Source organism: Lepisosteus oculatus, chromosome 18, assembly GCF_040954835.1.
Source record: "Lepisosteus oculatus isolate fLepOcu1 chromosome 18, fLepOcu1.hap2, whole genome shotgun sequence".
NCBI lineage: Eukaryota > Metazoa > Chordata > Actinopteri > Semionotiformes > Lepisosteidae > Lepisosteus > Lepisosteus oculatus.
In genome coordinates this window covers 8,754,291-8,781,434 of record NC_090713.1, presented here as the reverse complement: position 1 = coordinate 8,781,434, position 27,144 = coordinate 8,754,291, and the positions used below count along the sequence as shown (strand labels likewise).

General features: G+C 38.3%; 2 protein-coding genes across 2 annotated transcripts in view; both read right to left on the bottom strand.

The window, feature by feature from the left end:
* The window catches only part of LOC107076301 (protein NLRC3-like), a 369,350-nt gene that overhangs the window by 86,252 nt on the left and 255,954 nt on the right, over nucleotides 1-27,144 (bottom strand). The window lies entirely within an intron of this gene.
* On the bottom strand, nucleotides 1,110-27,144 carry LOC138223948 (uncharacterized). The gene is made up of 9 exons (XM_069180126.1): nucleotides 27,004-27,144; nucleotides 26,590-26,901; nucleotides 16,313-16,434; nucleotides 7,964-8,077; nucleotides 5,282-5,395; nucleotides 4,200-4,313; nucleotides 3,420-3,533; nucleotides 1,642-1,951; nucleotides 1,110-1,211 (listed from the first exon to the last, which is right to left on the bottom strand). The coding sequence occupies exons 1-9, from the start codon at nucleotides 27,142-27,144 to the stop codon at nucleotides 1,125-1,127; spliced, it is 1,428 nt and encodes a 475-aa protein (XP_069036227.1). The 3' UTR covers nucleotides 1,110-1,124.

Below are 27,144 nucleotides of genomic sequence, written 5' to 3'. Positions count from 1 at the left end.
GCTCTGGTAGGCAGCACTCCAAGTAGCCATGGGTGCTCGCTGGCAAGCCCACAGGATGATGTACTGGACAGGAAAAGGGAAAGCAGTCTCCTCAGAACACAACTGTGCCTTTACCAGGAGGCGTAACTGAGAGGATGGGCCCACCAAAACCAGAAAGAGGAGTCCCTGCACAGTGGACCAGTCAGAGGGCCAAGGAGCCAGTGATTCAAGGCACATGCTCTATGGAGGGTTTCCTCCAAGACTAGGCCAGGCAGGCGCTGTCAGGGTTATTATAGAATTAACAGATATTAGAGATTTTATAGCTGTTATTAAAAATTTCTAAAAATCTTCCTTTAGCTATCACCAAGACAATAAGACCCAAGACAATGGGTCAGACGTCACTAACCTTCCAATCTGTATGATCAACCAATGAGGGAGCTAGAGGGTATCAAGATATATCTACTGACATCCCAGTCAGTCAACAACTGTGATTTCCTGTTTTATAAGGTAGCACACAAATCATTTCATTGGTTTGCTCACTGGCTCAGCTTTTCTCTCTCCAGCTAACCTGGCATTCTGACTGTTTTCATCACATGACAGTAAGCAGTCTGAGTCAGGATTTGTTCAAAGACTTCAGGCTGAGAAAGTGCAACAGTAAAAAACAAAAGAAATCTTGTTTTTCATGAGACAGTTGTTATGTTTTGCCTTTTTGGTTCTTTAGTCAGATGCGTTGTGAATGAATACATATTTACTTGTCAATGTGGATATGAATGTGAATGTGATTTAACCAATGATATATGATATATAAAAGATACTGATTTGAGATTCATATACCCTATGAGATAGACAATAACAGTAGTTGATATATATTTAACTTTGTTGTTATTTACTCATCTTTAATCCCTGAGTAACAACAAACAATTCATATTATAACAGACAGATTCACAAATATATTCTTTGACTCTTGTTGGTTTGTAATGCATGTTTTAGTGTTGTATCAATAAAGTGTATATTGCATATTTAGAATCCATGTGTGAGATGTTAAATTATTATGTTTAATAATTCCTACAGTAACAGTCACCAAAGCACACTCATTCACATACACTGACCTAGTCTGTCCTTCTCCTGAGAGACACTCCCACACACTAACCTGTTTGGTCAGTCTCCTGAAATCCTCCTGTGTGGAAATTCTCAAGATCATCTGTAAGGTCACTCACAGCTCTTCCCACATCCTGATCATGAAGAGCAGAGAAAGGGGTGAGACTTCAGGAAGAGGCAGAATTGGCAGATTGCAAAGAAATCAATAGATCTAAAGTTTTCATAGAAAGAGAAGGACAGCATCTATAGTGAAAATAGTTCTGCAGTAAGAGTAAGAGACCATCCCTCAGTGTTTCTGTACTGAGATACTGAGTTCTGGTCACTAATGTTTTACACTGTACAGTACATGTGAAATAAAACAGCACACAGACACTGCCATCAGTGATGAGTGTGTATTAATTCAGTCACACTGGTCACTACAGATCTCTGTGAGCTCAGGGAAGAGATGGCACAGCACAGAGTCACTCAGCCCTTAGAGTTTCACTGAGAATCAGCAGGTGAAAAGAATGTCAGTTTTCAGCAAAGGTCTGATCTCATCGCAGATGAGTGACTGAAGCCTCTTACCTGTGTCTGTCGCTCTTCTGACTTAAAGATGGTGTCATGGCCCATGTGTTCCTGCACTGAACACAGACTGCAGATGAGAGTCTGGTCAGTCTTACAGAACACCTCCAGAGCTCTGTGGTGCTGCTGACACAGTCTGGGCTCCTGGGCTCCACTGATGTCCACCAGTCTGTGTTTCTGCAGGGCTGGGACCGTGTAGTGCTGTCGGACATGTGTCTCACAGTAGGAGGCTGGGCAGACATGACAGTATTTCACAGCTCTCATCTTCTTGTCAGTGCAGAAATCACATGACACATCCTGTTGCCTAGAAGACCTATGAGCAAAGGCAATGTAAATCTTCACATTGTACCTTTATCTTAGAGTCATAAAGCCCTCCTGACACTCACTATATTGCTCCTTAAAAAAATACAGGTTTAAGAATTCAGGACCTGAGAAAAAAGAGAGGAACAGACCAATAAAGAATTCAAGACAGGAAGGGGGGAAAGATAAAGCTCAGGACAGGAGGAGAGATTGAGACGCACATAAACACAGAGCTGAGGACAAGAGTAGAAACACACAACCACATATAGAGCTGAGGACAGGAGGAGATTCACACCCACAAAAAAGTAAAAGTAAATTGACTTTGTCATGTGAACGTATTGTAATTCTGTTGCAGTTGCATGTTTTCTTCATGTGGAATATGTGTTTTTCTTAAACACTGTCCTGTGATAGTCTGTCCTCACAGAAAGGGAGTGAAGGGGGTATAATGAACAATGACGAAGCACTGTTAAAGTGGTGGCTCGGCATTAAATAGAGAAAGAGAAATTGAGAAACGAATGGGATTGTCAAAAGACATCATTATCCTGCTCGTTTTTGCCATTATCTGTGTTCTACATTATCTGGACAACAAGCTAGAGTTATGAGATACCTGTGTGTGACATTTTGTTGTGTAGAAATCACTCCACATGAGCCTAAACACATCTTGACCTAGTAAGACCTCGATCACGTGGCCTGATAGCCAGACAATTGGATGTCTCTTTCTGATTCATGTCCATCAGAATGGACAATCAGATAATCCAGGTTGTTCATGTTCTTACTCCTGCACTGGGTTGGCTTGGCCAGAACCCTGTGTGCTGAGTGTTCAGGATCCAGGATGTCTACCAGGCCATCAAGACACACCAGCACTGAGACGGTTCTTTTGCATTTCACTCTGCTGACTCTGACCCTACATGACATCAAAACTCACTGACCAGGTTCCACTATGAAGACGAAGAGCTGGAGTTGATGGAAACATCTCTATTAAAAGTCATAATTACAGCTGCCAACTATGCCATCATCATTAAGTGATCATCACACCTCTGGCCATACAAATTTAAGTGAGTTCAACTCAATAAAATCAGGTTCATCATACTGTGTAAATGGACTGAGTATCACAGCAGAGCTACTTTTCTACACTCTATTAGTTGATCTTCATGGACACACAGCTGATTCCACAGATCTCTGCCTGTGTCACACAAGATCAGGAGTGCTCATCACTCCTTAAAAAAACACTCCTGTATTCAATTGTAGCTCTCCATTCTTCACCCTGTGTGTGTCTCTGATCATGTCTGCAGTGGATACACACCCTTTCACCCATTAGTCGTGAGAAAACACTAGCTGTAAAATTTTGATTTTATTTTCAGCAGTATTAGCTGTCAAGTATTTATCCTTCTTAAACTTTTCACAGAACAAAGGAATTAGTTCACACAGTCTTATCTCATGACCTGCTAACAGATACACTCAAAGGACAACATTGACCTCACCTGGGGTTAGTGTCAAGGGCTCCACCTCTGAACTGCATTTGTGGATCCATTGACCCGCCACTCTTCATGGACACACAGCTGGGCACTGGTGATCCTGGCCTGTCCAGCTTGACCCTGTGAACAGCACAGACACAGTCTTTCCATGAATCTCCTGGAGAGTCAGGAAAACTGGAGTCAGAACTGCTCGACTGAAGTCACATATTGATCATGTAGCTGATGATGTTGTAGGTATAAGTGATAAATTAGTAGTGTATTGTTCCAGCTTTATGTGGCTGAGAAGTGTCTCTGATTTTAGATTAAGTTTGTGACACTTGACAGAGTAAACACCTCTAACTTCAAAGCAGGGAGGATGTTTGCTGAGGTCTGGTCCCTTGAGTAAAAACAATTGTAAAATTTACCATAGTATACCTAGGGAAGTTGTGGATTAATGATTGTCAAGGAGCAGGACAGACACACACAGAATAAGATCACATTAAGAGCACAGAGAGAAGAAGAAACAAGAAGCAGGCAAGCAGAGAAGAGAGAGGAGTCCACAGGAGTTGGGACTTGAAGCTTCTGCTAGGCAAGAGCCCCTACTTCATGATCATCCAAACCAGACCTGACTGGAGCTACTGTTAGTATTTTAACCATGTTAGAGAGAACATGCTATTCTGTGTTTTTAGATACTTCTTAAACTTTTTACAGAACAAAGAAACTGAGAAAAGAAGAGATGATCCAGTTTACACAATCTCATCTCATGACCTGCTAACAGATACACTCAATGAACAGCATTAACCTCACCTGGGGTTAGTGTCAAGGGCTCCACCTCTGAACTGCATTGGTGTGTCCATTGACTTGCCACTCATCATGGACACACAGCTGGGCACTGGTGATCCTGGCCTGTCCAGCTTGACCCTGTGAACAGCACAGACACAGTCTTTCCATGAATCTCCTTTCTCCGTATCTGGGCACTGGTCTGAAGTACTGTGACCAATTGCGTCCCTTCAGAAAGCCTTGTTCAGTGTTCAAGTGCTTCTCTCCCACTGCCTACAGTATATGATGTTCAGGACTGGCTGTGCTGGTACTGGGGCTGTTCTCCCACTTCAACTCCTGCCCTCACTTTCACTTTCCCTCTTCATGGCCTGATGGAAAGAGCCTACAGGGGGCAGCACACAGTCCCAGTTTGTGAACATGAACCTGAACCCCAGGGTGTTTCTGCTGGTTTTCCACATTGGAGCAGTTCAGAGATCCTGGAGTCACTTTTAAACTGGAGAGTCAGAACTGCTCTATTGAAGTCACATATTGATCATGTAGCTGGTGATGTTGTAGGTATAAATCATAAATCGGTAGTGTATTATTACAGATTTAGGTGGCTGAGAAGTGTCTCTTCGATTTTAGATTAAATTTGTGACACCTGACAGAGTAAACACTTCTAACTTCAAAGCAGGGGGGATGTTTGCTGAGGTCTGGTCCCTTGAGTAAAAACAATTGTAAAATTTACCATAGTATACCTAGGGAAGTTGTGGATTAATGATTGTCAAGGAGCAGGACAGACACACACAGAATAAGATCACATTAAGAGCACAGAGAGAAGAAGAAACAAGAAGCAGGCAAGCAGAGAAGAGAGAGGAGTCCACAGGAGTTGGGACTTGAAGCTTCTGCTAGGCAAGAGCCCCTACTTCATGATCATCCAAACCAGACCTGACTGGAGCTACTGTTAGTATTTTAACCATGTTAGAGAGAACATGCTATTCTGTGTTTTTAGATACTTCTTAAACTTTTTACAGAACAAAGAAACTGAGAAAAGAAGAGATGATCCAGTTTACACAATCTCATCTCATGACCTGCTAACAGATACACTCAATGAACAGCATTAACCTCACCTGGGGTTAGTGTCAAGGGCTCCACCTCTGAACTGCATTGGTGGCTCCATTGACTTGCCACTCATCTTGGACACACAGCTGGGCACTGGTGATCCTGGCCTGTCCAGCTTGACCCTGTGAACAGCACAGACACAGTCTTTCCATTAATCTCCTTTCTCTGTATCTGGGCACTGGTCTGAAGTACTGTGACCAAGTGTGTCTCTACAGAAAGTCTCATTCAGTGTTCAAGTGCTTCTCTCCCACTGCCTACAGTATATGATGTTTAGGACTGGCTGTGCTGGTATTGGGGCTGTTCTCCCACTTCAACTTCTGCCCTCACAGCCCCTTTCCCTCTTCATTGCCTGATGGAAAGAGCCTACAGAGGGCAGCACACAGTCCCAGTTTGTGAACAGCCTGAACCCCAGGGTGTTTCTGCTGGCTTTCCACATTGGAGCAGCTCAGTGATCCTGGAGTCACTTTTAAACTGGAGAGTCAGAACTGCTCTATTGAAGTCACATATTGATCATATAGCTGGTGATGTTGTAGGTATAAGTGATAAATCAGTAGTGTATTGTTACAGCTTTAGGTGGCTAAGAAGTGTCTCTTCGATTTTAGAATAAGTTTGTTACACTTGACAGAGTAAACACTTCTAACTTCAAAGCAGGGAGGATGTTTGCTGAGGTCTGGGGGTCATTTGAGGAAAAACAATTGTAAAGTTTACCTTAGTATACAAGGGGAAGTTGTGGATTAATGATTGTCAAGGAGCAGGACAGACACACTCAATATAAGATCACATTAAGAGCACAGAGAGAAGAAGAAATAAGAAACAGGCAAGCAGAGAAGAGAGAGGAGTCCAGAGGAGTTGGGACTTGAAGCCTGTGCAAGGTGAGAGCCCCTACTTCATGATCATCCAAACCAGACCTGACTGGAGCTAAGCATTTGAACTATGTTAGAGAGAGCATGCTATTCTGTGTTTTAGGGAACTTGGGTTTCCTGGGTAAAAGATGCCTCAGTTAGAAACGTCTGCCCTGCTTAGGGTGCATTTTTATGGTAGGGACATAGGCTCCCATTTATTTTGTGGCATCTGGGTTGCAGAGAGAGAGATTTAACTGCAGGTTGCTTTATATTTAGATAGAAGGCATCTTATCTCTTATGTGGCCTCTCATGCATTATCTCTATGCATTAAGAGTTTAATGCTTAGTAGCAGTCTGGGGTTGTCTGGGTGAACAGAATGTTAGGCCTCTGAAATGCCTTGTTTATACTGTACACAGAGTGACATGGGTGTTATATGTTTTTGACAATCATTAATCTATGTTAAATTATAAATCTTATAAAAGCAGCAGAAATTCAACACAGCATGTATGTGAAAATGTGAAAATCCATCAGGTGCAAGTAGTGCTCCATATTTACAGCGCTAAACTACAATCACTAGAAGAGCCCATTCAGGCAGTATAGCCAGTTTGCTAGTTGGTAGCTAATTGATCCAAGGCTCTCAGACTGTGTTGTTCTTGAAAGACACCAGGGTATCAGTAACATGGCTTAGTTGTGTGTTTCACTCTTCAGCAAGCTTTTGTGTAAAGAAGGTCCTCCTGTCCTCAGCTTGAAATGCCCTTTCCTGTAGTGTCAACTCATGTCTCTCACATTTTGTATCACTGTTCATAGTGATTCAGGCCATTGGGCTGAGTGTGTCATTATCTTTAGGATTTTATAATCTTGAATCGGACTCCCCTTAGCCACTCTTATAAGATTAGAAATGTTCAGTTGTTAGACATTGCTTTGTTCAAGGATTATATCTGGACTAATTGCAGAGACGTAATCTGTTTGTAACCACAGTGACCAAATTCAAACAAATTGTACACAATTTTAAATGAGACCTCACTGGTGCTTTATACAGTTTTAACAGAAGATCCTTCAACAAATTATTTGCTTTGAACTAAATAACCTAACATTCTTTTTTATTGCTTTCCCATATTGTCTAGAATACATTATTTTGTAGTATGCAATGCAGGTATCAAGTGTTTACCTACACCTACCAGTGTCTGTCTACTAATACAAGTCACCCTGTTGACTCTGAACACACATGACTACAGGACTCTCTAGGCAGGTTCCACTGTGAGGACAAGGGGCTTGACTTTGTAAACTAATAATTACAATACAGTGTGAAGGAAATACCCAGATTAACAATTGTAATTGCAGCTGCCATCCATCATCATCAAGTTGTCTTCAATCTGCTGCCAATGCCACTGACAAGGAATTAAACTCAATAAAACCAGGTTCACATTATTGTGTAAATGGACAGGGTGTCCTAGTGGAATTTCTTTTTCCACACTCTAGTGGTTGATATGTTGAAGGGTCGGTCTTCATGAACACACAGCAGGGAGCTGGATCTATAGATCTCTGCGTCTGTCATATATGATGTCACACAACTTCAAGGGCTAGACATGTTTTGAGGAATCCAGGTCCTTTCTTATTACTTCTGTATTTAATTACAGCTCTCTGTTCCTCAACCTGTGTGTATATCTGATCATGTCTGCAGTGGATACACACTTTTTCATCCATTAGTCAGGAGAAAATACTAGCTGTACATTTCTTTTTAGCAGTTTTCAGCTTCAGGTACAGTATTTATTCTTCATAAACTTCTTAAACTTTTCACAGAACAAAGAAAATAAGAAAGGGAGATATGATGGACAACAGTGACCTCACCTGGGGTCAGTGTCAAGGGTTCCATCTCCAAACCGTATTGGTGGCTCCATTGACTCGTCACTCATCATAGACACACAGCTGGGCACTGGTGACCCTGATCTCTTCAGCTGGACCCTGTGAACAGCACAGACAAAGTTGAGAAGATTAGGCTATGAAGACCAAGGGTAAAGCCAGTAAAGGGTCTGCAGTTGATATCTACTTATTTGAAAAGATATCCCCATATCTGAAAAATTGCAGAAGCTGGATCTGCTACAGAAAGTTGTTAGTGACACTGGTGAATTAAAAGAAACACTATCCTCAATAAAACACTAATCAAAGAAAGAGAATAAAACGCTAAGTGACAAAGTCGCTGTACTCACTCATACCACGGAAAAACTGCAAAATGATAACATGCGTCTAAAGGAATCGTTTATGGACTAACAGTGTAGAAGAATTAGAAGAAATATTATTATAATGAAAGCAAAGGGATAAAGCAAAATATAAAAAATAGAAAATGTATTAAAAATCGAAAAAAAATGAAAAGGTGGGGTGATGGGGGATGAGGACACACCAGAGGAGATGGAGTTAATTATCACTGTTCTAATTGGTACTGTGATGGATGTTATGGATAGTCTTTTCCTTTCTTATTTAGAATTGAGGTTTTAAGATGGATAATTCTATTAATGCTGTGACTTAAAATGTAAAAGCTGCTAATACAGCCAAATGGTGTAAGATTCTCAAAACACAAGTGGCTTTTCTGCAAGAAACACTTAGAATTTTCAAATGTTTATCATATTTGCTGGGACTGGGTGGATCAGGTCTATTGTTCTAGTAATTCCTCAAGGGGAGGTCACCATACGAATACAAAAACAGCACCATTTGTGTTAGAGAATAAAATAGAGGATCAAAATGGTTGATTTATTTTTTATAAAATTCAAGCTTGTCAATATTTACTATATTGACTTAGATAATCCTGTATTTTTATATAAATAGAAGCCAGACTCATATGTTTTAAAGATACTTCTATACCTTGGATGAGATTTTAACGTGTTTATGAGACATACTATAGATAAAACAGGGAGCAGCCTTTCAAAGCAGCCACTTCAAAAGTTAATTGATACGTTATCAGATGTATGGAGAACCCTTCATATTAGTGAGAAGGACTATACTTTTTTCTCTAGCAGGCATAATTCCTTTTCTAGATTAGATTATTTTTTGGTTACATATGACATCTTACAGTTTACTAAGGCCACTATCCTCTTGTTATTTCAAATTATGGTTCAGTACAATTAGAATTCAGCATCCCCGATTAGCTCTGTTGGTAGAGCATGGGAGTTATAATCTCAGGGTAGTTGGTTCTGTTAGGTAGAGCTGAACACCACTGAATAAGCAGGACCCTATGTGGCACGTGTTTATATTCCGAAAGGCAGACAAATCTGAAAAGTTAAGTCCAAAAAGAGTGAAATCCAAAGGTCAAAGAACTTGAACGAAAAAGCCGGGAGAGTTGTTCAGGAGAAATGTATGGAAGGAGCTTGCCGACAGGCAATGAGCTCAGAAGAGAGAGAGAGACTCCATTACCGAGCATGGGAAAGTGGTACATGAGGGTTTAAATAGTGAAGGAGTCAGGTGTGATAGATTAACGAGGTAATGAGGTTCAATTAATGACAGGTGCCATCTGTGGTTGTAACTTGTTTGTGTCCCACATCGGGCGCAAAGTTTTCTAATAACCCATACTGGGCAGCAGCAATATAGGAGAGAGCTGTCGGCAGTATCTGCGTGGAAGAAAGGCCTGGCAAATCTACTTCCCTGTCTTGCCATGAAAACTCTATGGATAGTGACAGTGGGACTGTCCATAGGGTCGCCATGAGTCAATACTGACTCGATGGCACTCAACTACCACCACAATTAAAATTCTGAGTACACAAACATTAAGGGGAGATGGAAAATTTACTCATTGTTACTGGATGAATATATAAAACAAAACATTTAGAGGAGTATATTAAAAGATTTAAGGAGATCAATAGAAAATCTTCAAGCTTCAAGCTTTGAGTCGCCTACTTACTTCTTCAAATGGCTGGCAGAGAAAGTCATTGCCCTGTTTTTTGTCTATCACTTAATAAAAAGGTCAATGTAGAACACGTTATTTATTACAGTGTGTTTATTTTGGGGCTTTACATTTACGTTTATAATGGAGAGTCCCCATTACCCCCAGGGGACAAGGAGGTGAGAAGACATTTTCACACTATTTTCATTTTTTTTTATTTATTAAAATTGCAAACGCGTGTTTAAATGCTTTTTAAGCTATAATAGTGGACTATTTTTATAAATTCAGTTCTGTAAGAAACAAAGTAATTCTCTGATCTGGGTTTGCAGCGCAGTACATGACAGTCCATTGCCTATTACCACTATAAGAACATTAATATATATATATTATTTTCCATAATGTTTGGTATTTAATTTTTCAAAGACATATTTATTTATTTGTCAAAAGAAAACTCATAGCAACAGCTGGGTCCGAACCACCACCCTCTAGTATACAAGAAATACACCTAACCCATTACACCAACATGCTGCTTAACAACTTAGGCTGTAGCTGAAAGCAAAAAGTTTCCAAGTAATTGTGGAAACTTGAATGAGTGGAAATTTGAATTAGTCAAATTGATGCAGATGCTTACAAAGAAAGTGTACTACTGTGATAATGTGATTTAAAAGAATAAAAATATATAATTAATTTCTTTAGATGTGCGATTCCATATTACAGATGCAGCCATTCAAAGTGCGCGGTACAGACACGTACCGGAGGTAATTGGCTACGGCGTCGCGCATTTTGACGCAAGATGACGCGCGGTACCGCGGTACGTGATTGGTTGACCGACAGGGGCACTCGTGGTCCGTTGGTCTGTCATAGAAAGACTTACAGTAAACGTCTTTACTGTGCCCGTTGTAGATATTGAATTTTACCACTGAAGGGAAATCTTAGTAGCTGAGCATAAAAAGAATAGGAGCATACTGTAAAGCATGTGAAGGCCATAAACAATATTAATTTTGGAACATAAACATACAGTATATGGCTGGTCTTGGTACTTTAAAGAAAACATACACACCAGTATTCCATTTCTCCCTAAACATTTTAAGCATCGAAGTCTTTAACTAAAGAGATACCGGAGTCAACAAGCATATTTTTAGAATTTGATTAAAAGGGAATATAATATGGAATCGCGTATCTAAAGAAATTAATAACGATATAATTATTTTCATGTACCGCAACACAAGAATAGTACACGCTGTACATTGTCTGTTGATAATGTTTCTGTAGTGCTTTTTCAGCACTCTCCATGTGACCTTCCCGGTGGCACTGTGGGTTAGGTTCCTGACTCCCATATCACATGGTCTGTGATTGAATCCCACTGGAACCATGACTTTTTTTTAACAAACATTTCTTTGAAAAAATGAAACGTTTCCCTTGGTCAGAGATTAAATAAAACCTCACTCACACCAAACAAATTTATATTTCTAAATATCACAACATGATCGAATTTAAGTCATTTTAATAACAATGAATAGTCACCTATGCGTTACAAAATAAACATTTATATTGATTTGAATCGCGTTTTGTTTTAAATCGTAAACGCGTGTTTAAATGTATGTGTTTTTTGATTCACAATCAGACAAATGCTAAATAAATTGATATCTATGTCTTCTAAGTATCTTAATAAACTTTCAGCATAACTTTCTCCCCGTTTAGATTTATTTTTCTTGGGATCTTGGGATCAAACGTGGAAAGATTAGATTGTAATCGTTTTTATTTTTTAAATACATTTTAGAAAAGTGTAATCTATACTAAAAAGTTGTACACCACCTGCTATAAAGATACATTTTGTAATACTTTCGAGTTTGGATAGGACAGACACGATAACTCAGACTTGCGGAGTTAAAGCAAGTTAAAGCCTTGATTTTATATATCACCTTTAAAAGTGGAAGCTCAAAGCAAAGTAAATACCCAACACTGATTGTACCCATCTGTCATGCTAATAAAGCACCTTGAATTGAATTGAATTGAGGGAGAGAGAGGGGGAGAGCAAGTGAGAGAGCACAGCCAGGACAGACAGGCAAATAAGATACACTCCACAGACATTCACAACAGCGACATATCATAAAACATTTGCACATATAGTTAAGTTATTACTTGGTTTTCAAAGTGCAATGAAATACAATATTGTTGTTGTTGCTGTTATTGTTGTTTTTATCCTGTAAAGCATTTTGAGAAGCCACCTTTAAAGGCGATATATAAAAGCACTGATTCTTATGGAATGTGTTCAGCCGGGGATTCAAAACATTATTATTTTTTAATCGCGTATCTAAGGAAATAGCAGTATAACTTTGTTCATGCACAAACAGTGGCATGTTACATTATTCATTTGGGTGTCTCCTCTTGCCAGAAAGCTCTAAATTGGATTTTGAGTGCGGTTTTTGACTTTTTCTAAATTGCAACCCATAAATAAAGCTGATACAGTTTAGACTTATTTTAAACTGTATTACAGCAGCACAATGGACAATGCAACGTAAATTGCAAAATAGCACTTGGAATCTGTCCAAGCCCTACTTTGTCAGGCATTTTCTTTTACTGCAACGGACATAAAAACTCCCTTGCTTTTAACAGTGCGTTTCATAATTTCTAACTACGAAAATTATTTAAACTGCGACACTTATCATTCATTCCATTCCATTCCATTATCAGTCTTCCATTTCTCCCTAAACATTTTAAGCATGAAAGTTTTATAAAATGGTACCCAAATATGCAATTGCTGTATAGATTGAATTTTAATTAAAAAAAATTATTTAACACGAAAATTAAGCTGGAAATCTCGCCCCCTTCTACTTTGAAAATACAATACCTGTGAAACTGGTTTAATTCGTCACAGCCAGCACTCCCGCAGAGAGGGAGGTTGTACTCGTTAATGTCTTAGTTGGAACACATCATTATATCTCATTTTGTATTTCTATAAAAAATCGTTTGCCCAGCTTAACACTATTGCTGTTATTGTTTTTATCCTGTAAAGCGCTTTGAGGAGCACAGCTTTCTCACCACTTAGATTACTTTTTGATACCATCCTTACACAAAGCAGAAACTTCTTGTATTTTCTGATGACATACAAGTGGAAAGATTACAGATTTTAATCTTCTTTTTTCTGAAACATGGAAAATCTGATCAAGTTTCTCTATAACAATAATAAAAAACTTTATTTTACATATCACCTTTAAAAGTGGCATCTCAAAACAATACAGTAGATGTAAACCACAGATTACAAAGTAAATACCCAGACAAACGCAAACGCGTTTTTAATAAAATGCTTTTATTCATTCAGCAGAGAGAGAGCGTAAAACCTGGGCGTAACAGCTGTTCCTTTTTCTGATCACTCGCTCTCTGGATAAACATCTCACCTGTCCTGTTCTTTGTTTTCCTAATTTACTGATTATGCCTTCTACGATCCACTCCTGCCCTCACACCTAAAGAAGACTATTTTAAATTTCTTTGCACGGTCCATTGTGCAATTAACCCTTGTATGTGCTGTCCTTAAGGTGATATCACATAAAGGTGATATGTAAAATAATGTTTTTTTTATTATTGTTATAGAGAAACATGATCAGATTTTCCCCGTTTCAGAAAAAAAGATCAAGATTCATAGAAAAAGTTAAAACATTGTAACTTTTTATGGGGTTGTACCGTGTATTTTGAATGGCTGTATCTGTATTTCAAATCAAATATGACATATATATATATAGGATTTAATCTCCCTGTTCTAGAAATGCATCAAGTATGAGATATTTTTTTTATTTAAAAACTGAAAATTCCACAATATAGAAAGTCAGAATTTCCCTAAAGATTGCAAACTCTCTAGAATTAAGCTTAGATTACCTAGTCAGAATCTGGTCTCAACCACTGAAAACAAAGACCTACCACAAGACGAATGGGGCAATGGTTCTTTTTTTCTCTGTATCTTTTCTGTTTCTCTCTGTCTTTTTCTGTTTATTTTAATGCTATGACTGTTGAAGGCTCTAATGATTCACTATTAACCAGTTAATTAACTAGAGTAACCCACCAACCCCCTTTGACCATCTATGTTTTCCTGCCTCTTTGCTCACTTGCAGCCAGACAAACACCTCAACTGTTCCAAATGTTGTCTATAAGGCCTGGAATGAAGCAATTAGAATGTGCACTGCCAACCATTTTATGGCCACCACATGCTTGTAATATGTACAATATATCCTTTGTATTGTGCATCTGATATAATATCATAAACCTCACAGATAACATTTTAGAGGGTAAAATCATGTTGAACAAACCTCTGCTTACTTCCTTGTAACACCTCACTTGAACCTCTAATTTGTCTCGAGACTCAGAAAAAAGATCAAGGAACAAGGAAATGTGAAGTTAGTTTGATTGACTTATACATGTAGATTTATTTTTTGATGCTTTCTTTTTTGTTTATCTCGTGTAAATCCAGGATGAAGTTATCAAAGAGCACAGTCAGGAAAAGGGCTCTTTGAAAAAAGAAGAAAGTGAATGTCATTCAAGTGGCCCACACAATGTCCTAACTAAAATTATATTGAAAATCTGTTGAAAGGCTTGCAATCTGCTGTTTTTGAACAATTCCCAAGCAACTTGAGAGAGCTTCAGCAATCTGAAAATCAGATTGCAAGGACTGCATCAAGCCAGGGTGCTAAGTTGGTGGAGACTTACCCAAGATGACCTGTGGCTGTAATTACTATCAGAAGGGGTTCCAGCAAATACTGAATTCACAGATCAGAATATTTGTGCAATTAGCAGATTACAGTTTTATCTCCTTATTATCCAACATCAACACTGACATTTACTAAAACTCAGAAATCTTCAAAATTCAGGTTCTGAAAAAAAGTATTTAAAAAATGCACATGCAGTACATGATTTAAAAATAGATAGATAATACTTTATTAATCCCGTAGGGAAATTGATGAAAAATGTCACACTTTCGAACAACATAGGAAGGATATAATTACTTTTGCAAGACTTGGTTCTGTATTTTAGAATTTGCTTTCTTATAATTCAATTATAAATTGTTTTGAATAGTCTTAGTTTTACTGGTACAAAGATCTGAAGTTTTGAAAAAAACTATATACTGTACATGAAACAATCCTAGAATTGGAGGAAGATGTTCTATAAAATGTGAAATCCATTACATTTTTAATTCACCTTAATATTAAGATGAAGCAAAACTTAAAGTTACTAAAACTGTTTACCAAAGCCCTAAAGCAGGCAAAGATTACACAATGAAAATGAAAGTGTTGCCATATTAACAATGTCACAAGACTTTGAACAGGCCAACCTCTCTTCAGGCAGATTGTAAAGCCGCAAACTACAATGGTATATTTTTAAAGAGGAATATATTTTACCAAATAAATCACACTTTATCAAACCAAACCAAATAATTCCCATCAATTACTTTACATACCAAACATATCTAAATTAAACCCACGATATAGAATGTCTTTCTGCCCTTCACTTTTCACAAATTTATCAATAGTGACCTGTATATTCAAACACCATATACATCTTCTAGACAATATCAGAAAACAATTAGTTCTACAATTTCTGCTTATAAGTTAAAAGTGAAAGTGAAACTAAATTCCCAATAAAACACATGTAAACCTTAGTAAAAGGCTCAGATTTGTTCCAAGTTCTCATAACTAGACATAAACAAGTAACCAATTTAGGTACTATTCTGATGTTTTTGAATAGGTTGGCACCATAAATTGCTAAGTACACATTACAGCAAGTAGAATTTACCAACACTTTTTTAAACACGCTGTTTTAATGAAGATGTTTTGCAGAGAAATAGAATTTGTATGATCTTTCCAATATACATGGAAAAGAGATATGACATGAAATAATAACAAATTTGTACAAAGCAAATATCGTGTATGTTACTTAATGAATCCTGTGTAGTCAAATATTAGACCAATACTGTAAAAGTGAGATTGAATATCAAAACACATTTCTGTGATCAAAGTGAAGTCCTACACTGACAGGAACAGATTAATTTTAGTCTGTAAGTGAGAAGTTTATGAGTGGACAAATTCGATCCAGAGGATGTCTTCAGAATGAACGGTGAAACACAAATTAGAGGACTCAAATGCAAACTGTGAGGAGTATTTAAAAGAGAGAAAAGCAGGCATTTCTGTACACAGTTTGTGCAACAGTGGAACAGCTGAATCAGATCCTTGAATTCGTTTGCTACTGAAATAAAAACTAATTACCAAATGTGCAAATGGCATCCTCTCTTTTATCACTCTAATTCTAATTTTCTCATTTTTTAAAGAATGAACTCTTACCTTTGTCTGCTCTTCTGCTCTGGTGTATTAAAGTGGTGAAGATAATTACAGTATGCCTGCTCTTCCAAGAGTGACCTTTGAAAGGAAACTGTTTCATCAGCCACTCCCTGTGTACTCTGTACCTGTTTGGAGGAGACAGGCTACAACTTATTTTCACTGTTAAATTGTCAACAGAACTGGAGGCGCCATTATCATCTAGAGCAATAGTGGGCAACTATATGGTCGACGAGGGTCAAAAAACAGTACTGACTGACAAGCTACAATAGAGCTACTGGAGGCCCAAATGGAACTACTCCAGTTCCAAAAAGCAGACAAAGGAGAGAAGTTGTTTCCCCACTTGACTGGCTGAATGAGACTGATCATACTGATTTTCAGGACAATTTGTGGTATTATTACATGAACTATACTGTGAAAAGTACTTGACCAAATGGGTCCTGTTACGTGTGTAGTTTGATGCCTCATTCTGCTGCCTCTCCTGGTAGGTTGAGTCGGAAACCTGTGGAGGGACTCTTCTTGAAATGTATGGGTCTACGTCTTCAATCTGTAGCTAATGCTTGCTAGCTGCAAATAACCCGCTATGAAATGTACACCTTTATTAATAAAACACTGGAAGGCCTCGGCGCAATTAAGCAAGAATTAAGAGGAGTCAGGCTGATGGCATTGCAAAATAGGTTTGTGCTAAACCTCCAGAATGCAGCCTCTGGAGGGGTGTGTGCTCTGATAGGCGATTCATGCTGTACGTATATCCCTGCTAATGATGATGACCATGGGAACCTCACCCTCGCAATACACCAGCTGAAAGAACTTAAGGACAGAGTAAATCAAGAACGGGGCATTAACAATGAGCCCCCCTTCTTTTCATGGTTAAAATCGTTATTTGGGTTATGGGGAATGTTTTTCTTGAAACTATTCATGCCTGTTATTGTAGTGTTGTGTTGTTGTATGACTTATTATCCCTATGCTTCGATCTACAGTAATGAAAATGTTTACTCATCAATATGCACTGCTTAGAATGGACTCTGAGGAGCCTTGGGATCCACCAGGTGACCCCTGTGAGGACTCTGCAGTGTAAAAGCATTTTTAAGGATAAAAAGGAGGGAATGTAATAGAAAGTTACTGAAGAAAAGTGTTTTATCCTAAAAATGTCATTTACGGACAGAGCTGTGTTGTAAAAGCAGTTGGATTCTATGAACAAAATGTGATTGTACCCAGCGAGTCAAGGACACGGGATGTTTTAATAATGTTTATCTCTGCCCCAGCAAAAAAGGCAGATACAAAACTACACGTACAGTACTTGTCTTCTCTGTCCTTCAAGGCTAAGACCTGTAAGGACTGGAAAATTACTGTCTTGCCTGTCTTTGTATTACTAACCAACCAAAATGAAGTAAACAAGTTGAGGTGTTGCATCAGCTAAGTGTATAAAATAAGGGACCTTTTCCTATTTTACTTTGAAAATCAGCTCACACTTGCTGCACAGACTAGTAGTTGCTGTTTTTCCCTATTGCACAATATGAATAAATGCCTTACTGAGTGAATGAGAACACCTTTCCTGGCTCTTCTTTGATAAAGTTTCCACGACATGTGTCACACACATATATGTTAATAAACATCTGTTTTACCAACTGTGCCTTAATTATTACTCTTTTCACCAAACTGTGCCAGAGAGCAAGGAATTCACATGCCTCTAATTACACCAGCCACCTGGGTGTATTCTTGGATAAATAATTTACAAGTTTGGGGTTATGGGAGTATATATATATAGATATTGACTCTCTGGTGAATTCCTGTTATTCTCTAATTTTTGGAACTCCTCATTTGTAATATGAGAAAGGGCTGCAGGACAGCATGATTGAAGGTCAGATTAGGACATCTCTGTGAAGCACTACATTATAATTTTTGAAATTCAGGAAACAAAAAAAACTAGCCTTGTCACTAGCCGCTACCAAACAAGATGCACCTAAATCAGGTAGTCACTGCATAGCACACAGTCTAAATCTAAAGTCAAAAAGTCATATGTATTTGATATAAAAATAAGCTGAAAGCTTTTAGTGGCTATTCCACAGTCAATAGCTTTTTCAATACAGCATATGTACAGATGCAGCCATTCAAAATGCACAGTACAACCCCGTACCATGCGAAATTACCCACAGTTCACTGCTGTGTATCGCGGTATGTGATTGGCTGTCCAAAATAACCTACAGGGGCTATTGTGGTGCATTGGTTGTAGGTGAAACGATGTATTTATTTCATCTCTTTACTGTGCATGTTTTAATTCGCTTAGTAGTGAATATTTATATGGAATTTTACAATTAAAGGGAAATTTTAGTAGCTGAGCATAAAAAGAAGAGGAGCATAATGCATCTGATGGCCATAAACGATATTAATTTCGGAACATAAACATATTATGTAAAGTGTATGTAGCTGGTATTGGTAGTTTAAAGAAAAAATACACACCAGTATTCCACTTTCTTCCTAAACCTTTTAAGCATCAAAGTCTTTTATTTGGTTACATACTGTGGTTATTTTGGAAAACTTTTTACATGCTCCTTCTGATTATATTAAGTTTAAATACTTCATAAAAAGTTATAATGTTTTAACCATTTATGTGAATACTTAAGCTCGTTATCGCAGTAAAAAAAACACATACTTTTTAGAATTTGATTAATAGGGAATATAAAATGGAATCACATATCTAAAGAAATAAATAATTATATAATATATAATATATAATACCGTAGCTCAAATTATCACAGTAGTACACTTTCTTTGGAAATGTCTGCATCAGTTTAACTCATGCCCACGTGTGGCATAATGGGTTAGGTGTGTGCCTTTCCTACTGGAAGTAGGAGGTTCAAACAAACATTTCTTTGAAAAACTAAAATAGCAAATATTATGGACACTATATTTACATTTTTTATATTTCTAAATATCACAACATGTTCAAAGCTAAATGATTTCTTAAAAACAACGAATAATTTCAAACTGCTGCTGTACTGCCACTACTGTCATTATTACTGAAAATAAATATTATCAACACTATTTTGAATTTGTTGGTATTTCTAAATATCACAAAACGTTCAAAGTTCACATCCTTGCGAAGCAAGCATGATCTTCTCATCCAATCGAAGGTTTGATGTTTTTTTTATTTTGAAGCCGTGATCTTGAAAAACTTGTTCAGAGCGCTCTTCATTCCAAACTTTCTTTGCAAAATACTTTAAGTTAAACAAATGAAGGAAGAAGGGTCATTTTTATAACTGGCAATCCGAGATTCTGACTGATTTAATTCCCCTCATTTAGCTGGAACGGATAAAGAAATCATGCAGTAGTTACAGTAAGGGAACAAGTAATGGGTTTATTCCATGCTGAAAAGAGAAGAGATAAAACACAATGTTTCGTCTATGAAGCCCTCTTCAGATATTAGCTCATCAGTATAGTATACATTAATCTGCATCATTTGTCGGGACAGACAACTTACTGCACTATAGCTTTGGTAAGGAGATGGACTATGGCCAAAATCAAGAAGCCTCTCTCACACCAAATAATGAGGATGAAAAGAAAAGGGAGGTCAACAAGAGACAGTTTGTGAAAACTGGGTGAAAACTTCAGCTTAATCCCCAGATTTAAATCAAATAGAGATGGTATGGCATTCCTGACTGAAACAAGTGTTGTACAGTGATATAGACGTGGGTAACGTCTTCCCCATTAAACAATGTGCTTATCGTGCAAATCGTGCTAAACTAAAAATTAGACACAAGAAGAGTATTATTGGACAATGTTGTGGGGCTCTGGCGGAATTTCTCTGTAAACGGAAGAGTTATAGAGGAGACACGTTGTGTATCACCTCTTTTGACACTTGTAAAACAGAACATTCCAATGTCAATGCGACACAGAAGATATTATTAATAATGTAGCACTTTCAGGCTCACATGGGTATGCACCCTACACCGCTGGGGGATCAAACGCAGGCCTCCGGCATCACTTAACAAGGAACCAGCCATTTGAGCTAAAGGGAGATAATCTCTCTGCCCAGCGGCTCAGGTCCCTGCTATTTGGAGGGAATGGCAGTGATGTCACCGTGCTGGTAAGCTGGCAAGCCGGCTCGCACAACCTGTAATTATGATAACCTTTTTAAATCTCTGCGTTCCTATGGTCATATGCAGGTTGTTCGCACGAACTCGTATTGAGCAGTATTTGTCACATTTGTGAACGTATGTATACAGTGGTCCTTGTGAGGCTTCCTCACTCCCTGAGTTTTTCTGTTTTACCTATCTCGAACTCCACTTCCCTTTAAGGACTGTCATTGAATTTATATACTCATTTCTATATATCCAGAAACACAAAATGCAAATTAAACTGAATTGACTACTCAACACCATATCAGGTTACAAAAAGAAGAACCTGCATTATATGAAATGAATACAATTCAGAACTAAATCTCCCTTCCTGCAACATGGGATTTAAGCTCCCTGTTCTAGAAATGCATTAAGTAGGTGAGAATTTTTTTTTCAAAACTGAAAATTCCACAATAAAGGAAATCAGAATTTCTCTAAAGATGGCAAACTCTCTAGAATAAAGCTCAGATTACCTGGTCTCAATGACTGAAAACAAGGACCTACCACATGGCACAAGTAGAGAGGTAATGGGCAATGGTGTTTCTTCTCTCTGTATCTTTTCTGTTTTTCTCTGTCTTTTTCTGTTTGATTATTTTAATGCTATGACTGTTGAAGGCTCTAATGATTTATAATTAACCAATTAATTAACTAGAGTGACCCACCAACCCCCTTTGACCATATGTTTTCCTGCCTCTTAGCTCGCTTGCAGACAAACACCTCAATTGTTGCCAACATTCTGCATTAAGCCTTGAACAAAGCAATTAGAATGTGAACTGCAAACTTCATAGATTTTATGGCCACCACATGGTCATAATAAGTATGTCATTTGTATTGTGCATCTGATATAATATCATAAACCTCACAGACAACATTTTAGAGGGTACATTTCTGTGGAATTAACCTCTGCTTACTTCCTTGTAACACCTCTAATTAATCTCAAGACTCAGAAAAAAAAGATCAAGGAACAAGGAAATGTGAAGTTAGTTTGATTAATTTATAAATGTAGATTTGTTTTTTTTATGCTTTCTTTTTTGTTTATCTCACGTAAACTTTGATGAAGTTATCAAAGAGCACAGATCAATAGAAGGGTTCAAAAATATATCTTAGTCTCTGAACATCTCTGTGAGCACAGCCTACTCAGTCATGAAGAAATGGATGGTGTATCACACCACTCAGACACTGCTTACTGTACATCTTTCCAAACCAAGCAGTGGCACAAAGAAAGTCGTTATAAAAATCAGCCATCTCAAAGCCAGCATGGAGTTCAAAACAAGACACTTGAACGATCCTGCAAAATGTGGCAAAAGGTGTTGTGGTCAGATAAGACCACATAAGGACTTATGGTCTAAATGCAAACTGTTACATGTGACATGAACCCAACATAGTGCATCACTTAAATAACACCATCCCTATTGTCAAGCATGGTGCTAGCAGCATTATGATATTTCTCTCTCAGTAATGACGTGTAAGCTTGCCAACACTGATGGAAACATAGACATACAACACAAAAACCCAAAGACCCAAAACATAATGTCTGCAATCAGAAAGCTAAAACTACGCTGGAGTGGCATAACAAAAAAGGGAATGTCCTTCAAGTGGCCAAGAGAAGTCCTAACTCAAATGATATTGCAAATCTGTGGAAAGGCTTGCAATCTGCTGTTTTGAGCGATCCCCAAGCAACTTGAGAAAGCTTGAGCAATCCGAGAACGGCATCAAGCCAGGGTGCTAAATAGGAGACTTGCCCAAGATGACCTGTGGCTGTAATTACTATCAGAAGAGGTTCCAACAAATACTGAATTCACAGATCAGAATATTTGTGCAATCAACAGTTTACAGTTTTATGTCCTTATTATCCAATGTCAATGCTGACATTTACTAAAACTCAGAAATCTTCAAAATGTGGGTTCTGAAAAAAAGTACTTAACATGCATATACAGTACATGATTTAAAAATGTCACAAAATAGAACACCATAGGAAGGATCTAATTACTTTTACAAAACTTGTTTCTTGTGTTTTAGAATTTGCTTTCGTATACTTCAATTATACATTGTTTTGAATAGTCTTAATTTTACAGGTACAAAGATTTGAAGTTTTGAAAAAAATATATTGTACATGAAACAATCCTAGAATTGCAGGAAGATGTTCTATAAAAAGTGAAATCCTTAGATTTAATTTTTAATTCACCTTGATGTTAAGAAAAACAGAAAGACTGAAAATTACTTAAACTGTTTACCAAAGCCCTCACACAGGCACAGATTACACATTGAAAATGAAAGTGCTGAAATGCCATATTAACAATGTCACAAGACTGTGATCAGGCCAACAAATCTTCAGGCAGAGCAGATTGTGAGGCCTGAGTTCATGGGCAAGCCACAATGGAAAGATAGATTTTTCAAGAGGAATACATTTTAATTTAAAAAAAAAATCATAATTTAACAAACCAAATCCATTAATTCCCATTAGTTCTTTACATACAATATGTATCATTAAACCCATGTGAGAACATGTCTCTCTGCCCTTCACATCTCACTGATTTATCAATATTGACCTGTGTGTTCAAACACCAATTATATCTTCTAGACAAAAGATAAAACTGTTAGGATACTTTATGCACTCATCCCTCACTATATGATTACTTCTACAATTTCTGCTTATAAATAAAAACTTGTAAAAGTGAAACTAAATTCCCATTAAAACATATGAGTGACAAAAGTCTCTGATTTGTTCCAAGATCTCATAACTGAACATAAACGAATAACCAGTTTAGGTACTGTTCTGATGTTTTTGAATAGTTGGCACCATAAATTGCTAAGTATATATTACAGCAAGAATAATTTACCAATGCTTCTTTTTTAAACACACTGTTTTTAAGAAACAGTTTTGAAGAGAAATAGAATTTTATGATCTTTCCAATATGAAATAATCAAGCATTCTTACTAAACAAGTATTGTTTATGTTACTTAATAAATATTATGGAGTTACATATTTAAGACCACAACTATAAACATAAGATTGAACATCAAGATACATTTCTATGGTCAAAATAAAGTCCTACACTAACAAGAACATATTTTGTTAGTCTGTAATAGAAAAGATTATGAGTGGACAATTTGACCCTAAGGATGTCTTCAGAATGAACAGTGAAACACAAATTAGAGGACTCAAGTGGAAACTGTGAGGAGTATTTAAAAGAGAGAAAAGCAGGCATTTCTGTACACAGTTTGTGGATCAAAGGAACAGCTGAATCAGATCCTTGAATTCATTAGCTACTGAAATAAAAACAAATTACCAAATGTGCAAATGGCATCCTCTCTTTTATCACTCTAATTCTAATTTTCTCATATTTTAAGGAATGAACTCTTACCTTTGTCTGCTCTTCTGCTCTGGTGTATTAAAGTGGTGAAGATAATTACAGTATGCCTGCTCTTCCAAGAGTGACCTTTGAAAGGAAACTGTTTCATCAGCCACTCCCTGTGTACTCTGTACCTGTTTGGAGGAGACAGGTTACGATAAGATAAGATCACTTTATTAGCCATATACAATTTCTTCCATTAGGAATTCATCTTTTCACATACTTCAGGAGACACACAAACAGGGAGAGAAGCTTGGGGTCAGAGCGCAGGGTCAGCCATTGTACAGCGCCGTGGAGCAGTTGGGGTTAAGGAAAATGAACAGTGGGTTCATAACTTGAGATTTATTCTGTTCTAGAAAGAATATCTTGGGCAGAATTCTGTTCTTTACTGACTTACTTTCTTTGCCTGGCTTCTTGGAGAAAAGGTGAAGTCATGACATGGTCTGCTTGGAGTTATATGGTTGGTAAAGTCAGAGGGCCAGGTTAGTTGAAAATAGAAGAGAAACCAATGAAAAGAAGTATAGTATATCACTAGATGGTTCAGCATGGACTCAGCTTTAAGCTGTCTCTTAAAGTTGGGCCTATTTAGATCCATTCCTCAGCTTTTACACAGATGCTAAAGCTGCTAGGACAAGGCAAACAGAAAGATTATTATAAACATTGAATAACCCTTAATTCTAAGTGTAATAATAATATACATTACTACTGCACTACTGCCACCCTCACACTTCTTCTCTTAAATAATGTAGATGCATATTAATCACATTAATGTTTCCAGCGCATTGATTTATTTATGGCCTCACATGTTATTAGAAAAACAAAAGCAGTAGTCTCTCCAAAATGAAGGAACTTTAGCAAGCTGCCTAGCAATTCAAAGGTGCTAGGAATCGTACTGGAAACTATTTTATTATCAGAAGGGGTTCCAATACTCAATCACTAGAGTAAGTACAACCTACATAACAGAAAGGCAGCAACTGCTCTTTTCCATACAGATGGTTCAGCTAATGAAGACTAAGAATACTCAGTAAAAAAAGGGAACATAAAGACAAATGTATCGACACACAAAGGAATCAAAGAAACTATTTGCTCACAGTGGTCACTGTTGTGAAGAAGCATCAACAAAAAAAATACACATAGTCCAGTCTTCCCCGTCTCTGTCATATCCAGGTCAGACTTAAATCCTACAGAGAGGCCCACAGGTTTCACTCCATTCATTGTCACAGTCCCTGCTCTCTAGACCCACTTTTCCCTGCCCCAGGTAGGCAAACTCCCAGCAAAGTAGTTCAGTTCTATTGCCAGTGTCTCCTTCGGTATGCTAATCCTGGACCAAATGTCCCTCTCTGCTGTGGTCTCACTGAAAGAGGTGGCTGTTTTGCATAGAGGGACTGGTGGGAGGAAGAAAGTCCCTCTAAGTGCTCAAATCAGTCTTTTTATATCCTTGTTGGCCAGCCAGTCCCACTCTGTGGAATCCTGCAGTTCTTTCAGTCAGGGTCAGGAATGTGCAGGTGATTAGAGGAGGAGGCTCAATATAAAAAGAAAACAGATCAGGTTTGTCTGAGAACTGTCTGTGACAGATAGCCAGATATCGTGCAGCTCTGTCCCTTCTTTATTTCCTTTTTGCTCCCTCTCCCCAGGTCTGGTCCACAATGCACATGCCAGTAGTTACTTTGTGGTGATGGAATGGCAAGGGCAAACTGTGTTGTTCAATCTTTTTGTTGTAGAGAGGTTTGAAGACATTGATTGAGTGTGGAGACAAACACACCACCATGACAAAAACACTGGCCAGTATATGCAACACACAGATAAGCAATAATCTCCCAAGTCTCTGCCCTTTTTTCACTGTCGTCTCTCTGTGACATTAATCCGTTCATCTCTAAATGTATCTGGAAGTAGAAGAGGTCTGGTCTTAAGCCTGGTCTGGTTAAGTGAAAGCTTAACGTGGCATGTGGAGCATTTGGGCTGTCACTAGGAAATGCCTGCTTTCGAATCCTGGTTAATGCTGAGAGACGATCTTTTTCCAATTAACGAATTTAAGATGTATACTGTTTAGACTTTTATTTGATAATTGGAAAAGATCATCCCTCAGCATTGAATGGGATTCGAGCTGCTGCACTGGGCAAAGCTTAGAGCTAAGACTGCTGCACAGAGCAGAGGCTGGAAGCTGGGGTTTCTGCCAAACACAATCCGCCGGCTGGAAAACAGTCTCATGTGCAGGATAAACCATGTTGCAAGCTTCCTGGGAAGCCAGATAGCTTAGAACAGCAGACTTGAGGCCGCAGAGACTGCTGTGCAGAGTGAAGGCTGGCTGCGTGCACCAGGTAACGCTGGAGCTGAAGGGAAAAATCTACCTCACGGCCCGTGGGTCAGAAAAAGAAAAGGTAGGCTCAGGTATGGAGAAACCAAATAACGAGCATCCCGAAAACAAGAGAAAAAATACAAAGAGGCTCCGGTACAGGGGAAACTAAATAGCGAGCATCCTGAAAAAAGAGAAATGGGATTCAGGGCAGTCATGAGGCTGCAACGTATGTGCAGATGAAAGAGTGTTTAGCGCAGCAAAGAAATGTGAAGAGGGCAAATAGTGAAAATCTCGTCAAAGTGGCACCGCGGCTATATATAGAAAAGCTGGAATACAATATTTTTTTCTATCAAAATAAACTTTATTTCACATCTCACAATAAGTACACTCTTTAGCAAAACATTATTTTTTAATTGTTTTAAAAATATTCTTGATCAGATGATTATCCTTTATCAATTAGAGCAAGGGGATGCTGGGGCTGGATTTGTACAACAAAAGAGCCCCTCCAAGCCCTACCACTTGCTTCTTTCTTAGCGTTTTCCTTGTGGCAACACTGAAACTGTGGTTGTCCAGTCTGCTGCAGGAGCTCAGGGAATAGGGATTTCCGTTTAGTCCCTGTACTGGGCCCACAGTCCCTTCCAGTGCTCCCTCGCCATGGAGAAGCCCCATTTGGTGCCAATTCATCCTCCCTCTGAAGTTCACAAGGATCCTTTTCTCCGGCTCCCTCATTCCCCACTCTGTGTTGTGCTGGATGAGAATGGATGAAAGAACCACAGCCTGAAAAAGTATTGGTATTGGTTGATCGACTCCCATAATGCCTGACAGAGGCTGTAGAAGAGGATACAGTCAAGTTTCAGGCATTAATGCGGCACGTCTCTCCCCCCTTCCTTCACTGGCTGACACATCCAATTCCTCGTGACGTACTCATACCTGCTTCCTCAGACAAACTTGAAGACCATCCCTTGTGGTGCTCGTCTGAACAAAGTCATGTAAACCAAAGCCGACAGGATGTCTGCTTCCAACACCATCACTTTCCCCGTGAGGGACAGCAACCGCATTTTCCACAGACAT